The 13,545-nt window shown below is 37.0% G+C and overlaps 1 protein-coding gene across 1 annotated transcript; it reads left to right on the plus strand.

The window, feature by feature from the left end:
* The first annotated feature begins 960 nt into the window (after nucleotides 1-960).
* On the plus strand, nucleotides 961-13,456 carry NFE2L3 (nuclear factor, erythroid 2 like 3). Its single transcript, XM_026066765.1, is given in 9 exon segments — nucleotides 961-973; nucleotides 2,215-2,243; nucleotides 3,556-3,666; nucleotides 4,608-4,697; nucleotides 7,125-7,836; nucleotides 7,839-7,985; nucleotides 7,988-8,081; nucleotides 8,083-8,201; nucleotides 8,204-13,456. Coding segments are annotated over 9 exon segments (1,575 nt in total). The 3' UTR covers nucleotides 8,464-13,456.
* Nucleotides 13,457-13,545: the final 89 nt, after the last annotated feature.

The raw sequence follows: 13,545 nt of genomic DNA on the forward strand, positions 1-13,545 counted from the left end.
ACTGCTTCTTCCTCATAGTTTTATGGACAACAAATAATGCATGGGTGGGGGAAGCAAGGGGAAAGAACGTGTTCGATATTCAGTGCACCTGATTTATGTTGCAATCAATACTCCAGTGTACTTAGTGGAAACTCAAGGTTTTATTTTTGAAGTAGTAGACTCTGGAAACTTGCCAAATCAGTGCAGTATTATTCCAATTAAGTACATGCCAAGGCATCCACAAAATAATACTTTCTCTCACCTCTGCATTAATTCTTGGACCATCTTAAGTAGCAGATTTGACGTAAAATGATATTTTTTGTATTTCAAAGACTGATAAACTGAAGCTGATAGTTGACCTGCCATAAATTGTACATTGGGAAAAGGGCAAATGCACAGTTAAAACCAAGTCCTCAAAGATACAAAGTTGATGGATAATTCAGTAAATGAGACAGCCCCAGACTGTGTTCTCTAGCCCAATCAAAATTAAATGGCAGAAGCAAGATTGGAATTTGAGATACTTGGATTTTTGTATTTTGTTTTTGTGTTTTTAGTGTAAATCTCTGGCCTTATATTTGTGCAGAAATCCTTCCAAATATAAATTGAAGGTCGTCTTTGTGTACCACTGTAGTTTACTATTTGCAAATAGTCTGCTGTGAGAGGTGTGAACTTCCACACCCTCCAGTGGCAGAAGTGGAAAGGCTGCTGCAATCAATGTATTTGGCAGTAATATTAAGTCTTCTATAATGACAAAGGAGGAGAATCAGTCTCAGTCTTATACTCAACTGGGTATGTTTAAAGAAATGCCTTCTTCAAAATCATGCCATGGCTTTTTCTAGGGGAAACATCCCTCCTATTTTCAGCAGCAGCCCAGGAATCAATCCCAAAAGATGCATAGGCATGGAAAGAAGCGTTCAGTTGTAGGCTGTATTTTCCAGCTATTTTTCATTGGTGGGAAAGAGTAATGAGCTGGAGGCAAGTATGACATTGGAGGGTAAGTCTTCACTATCATAAGCTAGGGGATTTTTGTTAAAAGCCAAAACTGAGATAAAAAAGGATAAAAGGTTCCCATTGTGCCGTGATTTCCATATATAGTGTGTCACTGGAATGATCCTATATTTTGAAATGGATTCTGTAAAATCTTATATGCACTGTTGTTTCTGTACTACCTCTTTTGTGAACGGCTGGTCACAGGGCCATGCTCCTTCAGCAGCTGCTCTGTCAGTGGTGAAAACAAGATGTTTAAAAGGATAGATAAATTACTGCAGTAGTAATAAGTGTGGGCAGGCAAGAGTGTATTTTAATATCACCTGTTGGAGGAAAAAACAAAGCAGTAAGACTACTCTTCAAAGCCACATAGTGCAGCGTTATTAAAGTGAGCAGTCTTGATTGCAGATGCGAGACCCTACGCACCCCGGCCCCGCCAGGGCCTCCATTCCCAGCTCCAAAGTGGGAGCATTGTGCAGAGACCAGAGAGAGACTCTGACCTCTGTGCTACTCTGAAACCAAAGGGTCTGTAGGACAAAATGATGTGTGGTCCTGTATTTCAGTTGCTGTTTTTAAGACTGGTAACTAAGGGCATCCAGAAACCATATGTGGCTTAGCAGAGAAAACAGTCAAACCTATACTTTTCTCTTAAAAAATGAATAAAAGTCAATAAAGACTCCTGATAAAACCTAAAAATGGTGGGTCAGAAGAAGTATCCCCCCTCTCCTTAGTGGTAAACAGTTCCATATATTGATAGGAGAAGACCTGAAAATTCTTTTTTTTTTTTTGGACTTTTTGGGTAAGCCAACATCACGACAGTCTGGCACATCAGAAATTTAGTTTTCCTTCTGATGATGCTGTGAAGGACTGTCTCCATCATAGACTTCAGCAGACTGATGTCGTCTGGAGACAGATTTCCACTGAAAGCAAGTTGAATTCTGAGGGTTTTTAATGATCTGCAGTGCACATTGTGGGCTCTTTACGAAATTTCTGCAAGCTGTTCCTTTATGGTGGAATAGATTTGACCCCTTGTATTTTTAATAGTTGTCATTGTAATTGTCATCCATATACTTTCAAATTGTTATCAATATACTTTCTGTATTCTAAATCTGTCTTTCCAGACATCAGWCTGTAGCTATTATCTTTCCAACTGTTCCTGCATTTGCCTCTTAATCAGCCAGTAGAGTGATGGATTTACTGTGTTATTCAGGAGCTGAATACTCTGCCATATCATCAGCACCTTTCCAGGCTACTCAACTCAAGAGGAGCTGCTTAAGGTCTTTAATAGCTATTGTCCTTGACTTATCTGTTTGTGATGATGATGAGTTTTATTAATTAAGATGATAATGAATGATAATCACTGGACAAGTATTAGATTGACTCTTTGTAAAATTAAAGAGTTAAACCTGATCTTGCAAACATGTAGCTATAGGATTAACTTCATGCACAAAAGTAGCTCCATTGACTGTTTATAAAATTAACATTCCCTTATTATAAAATTAAAGTTCCCTTACAATTCTTGAAAAGAATGTATGGAAAAACTGAAAGCCAAAAATGAAAATAAAATTAATATTAATTTGTTTTCAAATGACATTAATTTTCCTTTGAAATACTATTTTTAACTTTCTTACATTTCATTTTTTATGTTTTGTATAAAGAAATAATTAAAAATTTTGTACACATTTTGATGACGATTACAACTGGAGTATTTATATCATTTATGCTTCAAGTAAAACCTATAAAGTATTTTTTGTGTTTTTTAGAACAAGAACACTTTAAGTCATTGCATTTGCTATTGTTGAGAGCTTGTTTTTATTGCTGCTGCCATAACATTTCATTGTGTATATATGGAACCAGTCCAGTGTAGCTGCTTGGTTTTCGGGTGTCACTCCAGAGTTTCACATTTTAATAACTCAGAATTGTCCTGTTAAAGCTGGAATATCATAGTTTTTTAACTATACATACACAACTGCTTAACCGTGATCCCTTCTCACCCCAGCATTTAACATGTCTGCAGATATGACTACAGAGAAAAGATAACTTGAAAAATGACCCTGAGAACAGTAAATCAGAGAGCAMTTGTATTTCTGGAGACAAACAAATCAGGTCATTTGGGTAAATGGGTAGTGGGCTAGGGCTACATGGAGGTGATGAGGAAACAGCTGCTATTACGATAAATGTAATGTTTTTGTTTTCCTGTCGAAAAAGAAAAAGGATTTTGCTAACTGGTCATTTATAATTGCTTAGTATGGATCTAGCTTGAATYTGTTGCTGTAGAAACTTCCATGAAATCAGAACATCACATGCTTGTTTTAGAATAATTGTTTCCAGTGTTTACGAATGTCTAGTTCTACCACAGAGAGGTTCAGTGCCTGGGTACCAAAAGAGGAGCAAGTGTCTGCAATTCAAAACCACCTTCAGTCTCATGCTGCTCTTACTATGTTATGAAGTCTATATACAGTGAGTTCATTTACATGAATTAATTAGTGTATATTTTGTTTGAAATACTCTAGCTGTAAAAAAAGTGTATTTTAAAGATTTAATTTTGACTGTGTTGTTTAATAGAACTGGGGTTTTTTATATCTTCAGGATGCTGACTTGAAAGCATGGCAGGAAGCTTCAAATGACTGTTGTCCACATCAAGGAAATGATCAGTCAGAATTGCAAGAGGAGGAGGAGGAAGAAGAGGATATAAATCAAGTAAATGATGAAAAAAATGGAAAAAGGGAAAACTGAAGAGGAAGTGAGGGTGAATATAGATCCTATCACAGAGATAAGAGTAGTGAAAGAAACTGAGTAGTTTTGAAAGGAATACTTGATTTCCTCTTTTTATTTGGAGGTGTCCTTTGCAAGGACAGGAAAGGAACATTGACGTAAGATGGTGCTCTGTAAGACATGCCCTTATTCACCTTCTAGAAAATTGACACCCCCCCCCCAGTATAATTCATGTAGTTGTAATGTTCTAAACTTTACAGAAATGACTACTTTTTCAATTATTTTTTGTTTTCTCCATCTTGAAGATATTGTGTTTGTGGGTGAGGGTTTTTTTTGGCATATCAATACTTGAGAAAAGAACACTAAATTCCACTGCTTTCACTATTTATGTAAAGCTTTATCTCCAAATGTAGGATTATATTTGCAGAGACTTGATTGCCCAGATCTGAGCACATATATTGTAACTTGAAGGCAGAAAAACAAAGATGTTAAACCAAAACAGGTGCACTTTGGATTTTGTTCTCTTGATATCTACAGTAAAAGAGCATTCTGCTTACTCTTCCTTATGAGAACTGAGAACATCAGATCCATTTTTTTTTGCCAGAAGAAATCTCACCTCTATTACCATTGCTTTGGCAGCTTGGCTTTTAAAGACTATTTGTTTTTTCCACAATGTTGGATGGGTACAGCCTCAAAGAGGAGGAGAGCTCAGTTCTGCATTTGTAGGGCAAAGTATGGTGCTACTGACACAATTATTCTGCTTACTCTAAAGATAAAACATCTCCCATCGGGCTGAAGACTTGACGGCAGGGTCTGCAGCAGTGCTTCACAGAGCTGTGCACTGCTTCCTCCCAGACTTTGACTTTGACCTCCATTTGTGTAAAATAACTGTGCTTTACAAAGTGCTTTTGTTTCCTCTGTCACAGAGCAACTGAAACTATGTAGATTCCCTTCTCTTCTCAGAGGACTATTTACAACTGCTGTCATTGCAGACAGAAAACGTGCTAGAGGTAAATGTGAAAACAATAGACTGGAATACAGTCAGTGGTTATTACATGATGACTTACTCAGTTTCACTTAATTAAAAAACAATATATCGATATATCAATACAAACAATATCAATACAATATATCAGTACAAAACAATACAAAAAAACAATACAAAATCAATGCAGTTAAACTTACCTGAAGAATTTAAAGAAGCTAGTCTCCACCTTTTACCAAAGTTGTCATTGGCCACACTTGTAAAATTTTCCTCAGTAACTTGCTTGGGATTTGAAAACTACAAAGTYGAGTCTTTGTTGTGATCTAGTGTTGAAAGTTGGATGGAGATGCTGGACAACTTCCTTAATTCAACTAGGAATTTTCTGAAACCTAATGCCAGCTGGTATTTATACAGCAGCTCTTAGTGTGTTTCTGTAGAGCAACACCAATGTATTAAACACTAGCAGTTATGAAGCAGTTGCAGCCAAAGATGAGAGTTGTCATAAATATTGGGTTAAGCGCTGAGAGGGTAGCTACCTTCAAAAAGTACAGACCCATCTTGATTGTAAATCAGGTCAGTCAGCATTAGCAGCTAACACATTTTGATTGTTTTGTTTATCTTCTGGGCTTCTGTTAATACTGTTTACTTTTTGGGTGCCCATCTTCACAAAAAAGTTATCTTAATTGGAGTCTCCCTCTTCTCTCACAGCTCAAAGCTGCAGTCATTAAACCGTGAAGCTGCTGCCTACATTCCTTTTTTGCAGAACTCCAAGGGCATCTTACATATGCTTCCCATTGTAGGAGTCTTACAGGTTCATTACAGTTTTCTGTATAACTTGCTTATCTCTGGAACACCTGGTGCTGGGAAACCAGGTTGCATAGTGCCTCCTAGCCCATAAATCAGCTTCCTCCCCTGTTCAACTTTGGTAACACATTCCATACTAACAAGGTCCAGAAGTTCATCAGGATTTTAGTTTTCTCAATTCTTTTCATAATTTCAAAGGAATTTGACTGTAGCTTTCATGTAGGTGTAACAATACACTGTTGCATATTTTATTTAAGACTATCTATGCACTGCCATCCTGCAACAATTTATCTGTTAAAAATGGGATGCTTGCTCTTTTCCAGCTAAGTATCAATTCTTTACAGTGTGGGACTTTTTAATTATCAACTGTTAAAAATGTTTCTTCTCAAGGGCTTAATTGACAATACCAGCTCTATCTCACAGTCTATGGGTGCTCTACCACAGGATAACTCACTAGGAAAAATATGGCAAGACTTTCTTCTGTTACCTGAGCTCCCAGTAAGCATAACAGAAAACCTGAAACCTTCTCTTCTTTACAGTACGTCATTCTTTCCCTGTGGAAAGTGCTTTTTACATTGTTTGTTCAATGAATTGCAGTCAGAAAAGTCCATTTCCAAACCACAATAGGTATGCTTAGTTGTGGAGAAATTGTAACATACACTTCCTATATTTGATGCTTTTACGTTCTTAAGTTTTCTATATTAATGTACTTTATGACTACTCCACTTGTCAGCAAGTGCCCCAGTGTAATCTGTTGCAGTGGCTTGGTACTTCTGACCAGGGGGGACCTTAATTTTACTGCAGCACCTTTTGGAATTCAGCCTGAGGGGTCATGCAGCAGCTTTATTTTGTAAACAAAACTGAAGAGTGATTTAAAGTTAAAAAAACATTCCCAGAGGATGTGAACAACACAGATTTTTAAATATTTCCTCCAAACGGATAAGTAAAGGAGTTGAATTGACAATTGAACACAAGAGACCTCAGTTAAGTAGTTGATCCAAATGTGGCAGCTAGCAGTCCTGAAAGCTATTATAACCTGTGAAAAAGAAAGCAGTGAAACTGCATGATTTTTGCCTCAAATGCACAAATGCAAGTTCCTTTCCTCCTCCCCACTTTTCTTACACCACTGTTCTCACTGGTTAAGTCCTGTAGATGAGCTATTTATCTTATTTACAGGGTTAATTCTCTAACAGTTTAGCTCCTTGAACCAGCTCGTGCTTGAATCAGATGAGCATTAACACTACTACCAGAGAAAGGACAGGATCACCCCTCCTAGAAGGAGCCTTCTTAAACCAGATTAGATGCAACACTCAGGCTGTAGTTTGATGTACACTCTACCTCTCACCACTCATCAGTCACTCCCACCCGCACTGTCCTTCCCAAGTCCTCTTCCTCCCAGCTCTTCAGCCACTACTTCTGCACCTTCCCCTCTTCCTCTCACCGTAGGCTAACACAGGTTATGCACTGTACAAATGGGAAATATTTTGGAGGGGTGGTGGTCAGGATAGCTAAAGAAGAGTTTAAACATTTTAAATTTTAATTTTAATGGATTCAGATAGTGGGGGAATTCTAAAATAAACTGATTACAACCATGTAGGTGAAGGATGTAGAGGCATTTTATAAGAGATCCCATTTTTTCCCCATCATCTTTTAGGGGAGTTTACTGGAAAATACACAGGTTGCTACTTCTAGTAGAGGCTGAAATTCATCATCCTCACACTACAATGTAAATTTGACCCAGGCAGTTAGCCACTGTTTCAGTCCTCATGATGCCATGCTACAAAGCTCAGACTAACCCACTCAATCAGACTCAGAAACAAGACATTCATAAAGACAAGAATCTTTGCAGTCGGGCTCTCATATCACAAATCCAGAATCACTACTTCCTGGGAAAAATTTGACAGGGCTGCTTTCAGCAGCTGACATTAGAAACTTAACACCCCTTCATCTTCTTCCAAACCTCGAGAATATATTTCATGAAATTAATCTCATGTCTTTGGCTTTGGAGGAAGGATTCAATCCTATAGAAGTTTCTCAGCTCTTTGAGGAGCCTGACTCAGATTCTGAACTGTCTTTAAATTCAAGCCACAGCACCACCTCTTCTGATTTGGTGTATTATTCAGTCTGCAGTGAAGGTGCTGTCGGATACAGTAGTGATGCTAAATCTGTTTCCCCATATGGCTTAGGAATTGTTGGTGGTCATTGCCAAAAACATACTAAATATGGCCAAGTGGAATATCAAGGTGATTCAGAGTGCTCTAGAGAAGCAACGCTTCAGCAGTTGCTTCATAACCATACTTACAATCAGCTGCCAAGTCAATCAGTGTCCACTTCAGCGCTTCATCAGCAGATGCGGATGGAGAAATCAAAGTAAAGCATAGGTGCCGTAATTCTACTGACCAGAACCTTAGCTATGATGAACGCTGGGCAAAAGCTCTGAGAATTCCATTTTCTGTCAATGAAATTGTGAGTATGCAAGATGACTCCTTCAACAGCATGTTAGCAAAAAACCATCTGGAGATACTCAGGTATCACTTATACACAATATAAGGCAGAGGGGAAAGAACAAAGTTGCTGCCCAGAATTGTCGCAAACATAAGCTGGATATGATTCTTGGAAGAAGATGTGTGTCAAACACAAAAGGAGAGCCTTAAGAAGGAGCACCCTCAGTGTAGCATATCAGTTAGCCTGATGAAGCAAAAGTTAAATGACTTGTATTATGACATTTTCAGTAAAGGGATGACCAGCGTAGACCTGTTAACATAAGCCAATATGCCATTCATTGCAGTAGTGATGGCAGCATTTTCCTAATACCTAGACACCTGGTCAAATCAGAACGTAAACAAGATAACCAGAAAGAACAGAAACAAAAATACRATACATTAAGATCAGTTAAGATTTTATTTTTCTCAAAGAATGATGAATATACTGGGGTGAAGACCTCTAGGTCAGTTCTTACAGCAGTGCAAACAGAAAAGACTAATAAAACTTGAACAGGAAAACTACATGTTTAAGGGTTTGGCAAATACAACAAATTGTCATTGTTAGAAACTCTAGCAGCTGAGACTTCTGAATGAGATGATCCGTTTAGTTTTAATTAGAATTAAAGTTTCTTTAAGCATAGTTGCAAATACTGCATTTATATGCCTACAGAGACAAAATACACAACGTTGTTCTAATGGAGACTAGGAGCTTTCTGGGGATGGGTATGGGAGGGAACATCAGCGGGGAGGGGAGAGAAAGCAAGCTTTAGATCAAAGTTACAGATAGGATTAAAAAACACTTTTATTCCAAGTACCTGATTCTTGACATACAAAGAGACCTTAGATTTTATCATTATTATTAAGCACTGGAAGAAAAATTGTAGCTTAAGCTCATCTTTGGTTTAAATTAATTGTGGATTTATGTATTTCTGTAAAAGATATACTGTGTTTCTTGTAGTTGTTCAGAACTGTTCTGCTTTTCCAGCTTTTCTCTGGAGAAGAAAGGTCCTGGAGGCTATTGCATTTTCCTCATCTTTCAGTCATAGTTCCAAGCAAACCCAATGTACTAATTAATTTTATAACTAGCGTGGTCACTCTCCAAATATATTCTGAAAAAATTGCATCTAATTCAGTATTGTCTTACCATGTCCTTTGCAACCATACTATTAAGTTCCTTGTGTGAAAGTTTGCAATGTTAAATGAGTTCCTATTTTGTTTCCTAGTCCCAGACACATGTACTTGTGCAACTTCCCTTTCTCCTTCCCTTTTTCCTTTCTCAGTTGGATAGATAACTAGGTATTTCCCCAAAGGGAAAAACTTAATCTTTTCCTTCTAGCTTTTTTTAAACTGGTATTTTGTAAGCACCTTCAACTTTGTGGATTAAAAAAAAAGTTTCTTAGTAAGTTTTCCCCAAAATCTTTTAAGTAAATTAAGTTGTACTAAATAATTTATCTGCACCTGTGATAAGAGGTCTCACTCCTTCTGACAGTAGCTTTAAATGAAGAGATTTACTAGCTTTTGGTTTTGATGTGAATTTATTTGTGCTATAGAAAAAGACACTTGACTTACATACTTATTCACAATGGTTCATCCTTTTGTATTTTATATCCTGAAAAAGGACTGCAAAAAAGATGGCCTAAAAGAGAAATAGGCATGTAATGATGAGAAAGAAATGTTAAAAGAGGCATGCAAGTTCATAAGGCATTAAAATCCTTACTAGTATTAACAGCTATATAGCAACAAACACTTTTTCTATCTTTTATAAACAAATCCTGTAGAACTTCTAAAAAAAAAAAAAAGTTGTGGCACACCCACAATGTACCAACTCTATGACCAAGTATGTTAAAAAAAAAAAAAGCACTTACACCAAACACATGGAAACTTCTATTCATACACACAATAAAAATTTAATGCCGAATGATGTCTTTTAAAGAAATAAACTGTGCCCGTATCATGTGAATCATGCTGAATGTGCTTGCACTTGTGTTTAGGAATAGGAGAATAAGAATAGGAGATGCAAAGCTATCAATTCATATTTTGTAAAAATGAAGTAATGCTTCATAGTGCAAAATGCACTGAATTGTTGAAACTGACCCTTCTGAACTATTTGCTCTGCATTTTACATTAAAAGATTTTTAAAAAATGTATGTGTGTTTCTCCTTACATCAGGCAATTTCACCACATCCTAGACCTGATAGGGGAAGTTGATAGGGGAAGCTTTCTTTAATGAGACCCTTAAAATTCTTGCTGTTAAGAATCACTGTGAAACACCATCCTCCTAAATAGTATTTACAAGGAGTTTCTTTAATCACTAGTTCATTAACTTAAACCAAAGCATAGAACAGATACATGTGATAAACTGTAAACTTTATTTCCAGATCCCCAAAAGATTTTTACATGTGTAAGTCAGCATGTGACACATCTTTGAATTAAACATCCATTTTAAAATCTTGCAGGACCAGGGTCTTTAGGTCTACCTCATAGCCTGTGTGCACAGATTCTGATGGATATTAGATTAGGCCCATAACTGATAAAACCAGAAACCCAAGTATTTCTCATATATGGAAATCTGGTAATGAAAAATCTTGGTAGCTATTTAGGACAGTGGTAATTCTGACAGTCTCAAAGTTTTAGGGCCTCATAAAACAAGCTCTACAATCCCATGAGGAAAGGAAGAAGGGGGAAAAAAAAAAAGCCCAATGCCCCAAGTGCCCAGTTCTTAGGTAGCAAAGGCGGTGCATCTCCAAGAACTCTTGTAAAGCCAGCTAGTAAGAAAATAAAACATAGGTTGCATTGGGTGAAGGTTACCTGGTTAGATTTTGTTACATGATGAAAATAAGGGAGTATAGTGGAACTCTTTCAAAAAGCAGTATTATTGAAAGCAGCATTTTACAGATGGTCCATATGAAAGGAAGACATCACAGCCTTAGCTCAATCCAATTCCATTTCAATTATCTGTAATTCCGTAGATGGAGAAAGTAGGAGGATCATCAGCTAATTCCATTTTTTATTGTTCAACTGTATTTCTTCTTCCAAGAACTTTACTAATTGATTTATCAGAAATGGAAATGAATACATAATGTTACTCCTGCAGAAATATTTCAGGTAAATTAATGAATTTTGAGAGGGCTGTGAGTTTAATGAAGTTGACCACATAGCCCTTCTGACCATTAATTTGGAATGTGCTACATAATTTTCCTCAAATCTTCAGGTACACAGAGAAGAAAAACAGAATTCAGAATGATTTCATTTCAATTTTAGCAGATTGCTGTTAAGTTTTGCCTAAAAGCTAGTTGATACTTATGTGAAGTACCTTCCCTTGCTGTTAACAGCCAAAAAAAACAAACAAAAAAACCCACGACACTATTGCCTAGTCTTGGCTGTCTCGCTACATTTTCACATCCTTAAAGTTAGGGTAGGCACGTAAGAAAACAGCAGGTTTATTTATAGCAAGCTTTCTTCCCAAGACAAGTGCTTATTGTACACTTCTACTACAATGGCTTTAAACTATTATTTTCAGCCTATGCACAAAAAGGAGACTCTGTAGAACAGGAGATATTCAGGAAAAACAGCATTGTTAAAACCTGTAACTGAAATAACTCAAAAGGCAGAAAACCCCTGCAAAATCTATTTTGGATTTCTTATTGTTAAATCTTAACTTTCAAGGCACCAAAAACATAATGCACAAACCAAGAACTACACTGTACAACTAAACATGGTATCAAATTTCTTCTGGAGCCAGGGAGATGTCTAGTGAAGAAGTTGTGAGGACTGCATTCTACCTYAATACTGACATGTCAAAGAAATCTCTCTCAAGAAGGAACAGAAATAAATTCTGTTTAGACTGTTACATTGCTAGAAATGTGCAGAGCTGAGGATTGCAGATTTACTGATATGGTGACATTAACGGAAATACCAGGGGAGAGTTCTTATTAAAACATGGTAAAACTATGCAACAGTCCTTAAAATTTTAGTGGCATACGCCATTTTTGTCAAGTTAAAAATAATCTCACTATAAGGCGAGGTGAAAGAGGTCAGATCATCAAACTGAACTAAGCATAGAGAAAAATTGGGGGGGGGGAGAATCACAAAACACAGATCATTTTCCCTCTTACTGCTAACAGAAGCAGGAATAGGCACCACAGATCAGCTGTAAAAGTGCTAGTTTCCTTAGATCCAAACCTTTTATTGAGAAATATCCACCAGAAACAAACACATTTAGTATTTTATTAGAATGGAATACCCTAAGCATTGTTTATGAAATGTAAGGCTAAATACTATATACAGGAATACTATAAATAAACCATCACTGAGACACAGCATGCTGCTTCAACACAATACACAACTTTCAATGAGGACCACTAATACTACTGAGTTTAAGTGCAGTTTTAGCTTAACATTTTGGTTTTATTCAAGAGACCTTTTTACAGAAGCTGTTTTACAAACAACTAAGGCTGTTCCTGCACAAGAGCTTACAATCTAGTTTTTGATGTGGTAAACAGCAGTAACGAACTTCAAGGAGGAAACAAAGAAAAAAGCAACCTTGTCAAGATCAGTTTATCAAGAGTATTGACAACTCAGCATTTCATTTGTCCCTAAAATGCACACAAGTACATTTGTCTCTTACGGAAATCAGAAACAAGGTTCTATCAAGAATCTTGGGGAAAGAGTAGGCAGGCAGAGGCCTGTGAGTAAGGCCATAGGACTCTCAACAGCTCCAGGTTCTCATGAAAAGCTGTTTATTAGATAAAGTTATAAAGATGACACAATTGATGACATGAAATTTTTTTATTACTGTAGTGTACCTGGTAAAAGCATTTCAACTCAGTGATACCTACTACATAACTAACAAATCCAAACTCATCAGCCATAGATTTTCATACAATGTCTAAAAATTGAGAGCAAGTAAGCCAGGGAGCGAGAACTGAGATGAAACAGATTTTCTATAAGCTTGCCCACAAAGTTACTTTGCTCATGCAATGCAACAGTGTGGGAGGTCAAAGAAGCTAGTTTGTAATCTTTACGGTCCCCAAAGTTGACCTATAATGTCCGTAGCAACCTGTCGAACAAGTCACACAACCATTTAAAGTCAAGCATTGGTTACTTTTACTATTGATAAATAAACCAGCTCCTGCTTATATTAACTCCAGTTCTGATAACACTGAAATTTCAGCTTCAATGCAAATCAACACTACCACCTGCAAAGCAAGGCTACAACTGTTAAAGGGACCAGTGCGTGACTCCTGGCAAAAGGGATCAACATTGCCCAGGACACCCCTTCCACTGTTATGTTCCTATGCATTTCTAACATTATCACTGTAAAAGCACGAGGCTGGTATTGCTCTAAAAAGGAAAAGAAAAAAACAGCACTATGACAGAATTTCACTTGCATCATGCATTCTGCTTCAAAAACCAACCAACCAAAACACTCCAACTATAGGGTATGTACTGTTTCAGTATGTTCTCAACAAACCATCCCCTTTCCCATGTGTGGTCAAGTTGCCAAAACATTAAGACAATTTCTTCAAAGTTCAGTTCTACTTTTTTTTTTTTTTTTTTTTTTTTTAGCAGTATGACTGCATCCCCAGAATA

This window comes from Apteryx rowi, unplaced genomic scaffold, assembly GCF_003343035.1.
Source record: "Apteryx rowi isolate R43461 unplaced genomic scaffold, aptRow1 scaffold_248, whole genome shotgun sequence".
Classification (NCBI taxonomy): domain Eukaryota; kingdom Metazoa; phylum Chordata; class Aves; order Apterygiformes; family Apterygidae; genus Apteryx; species Apteryx rowi.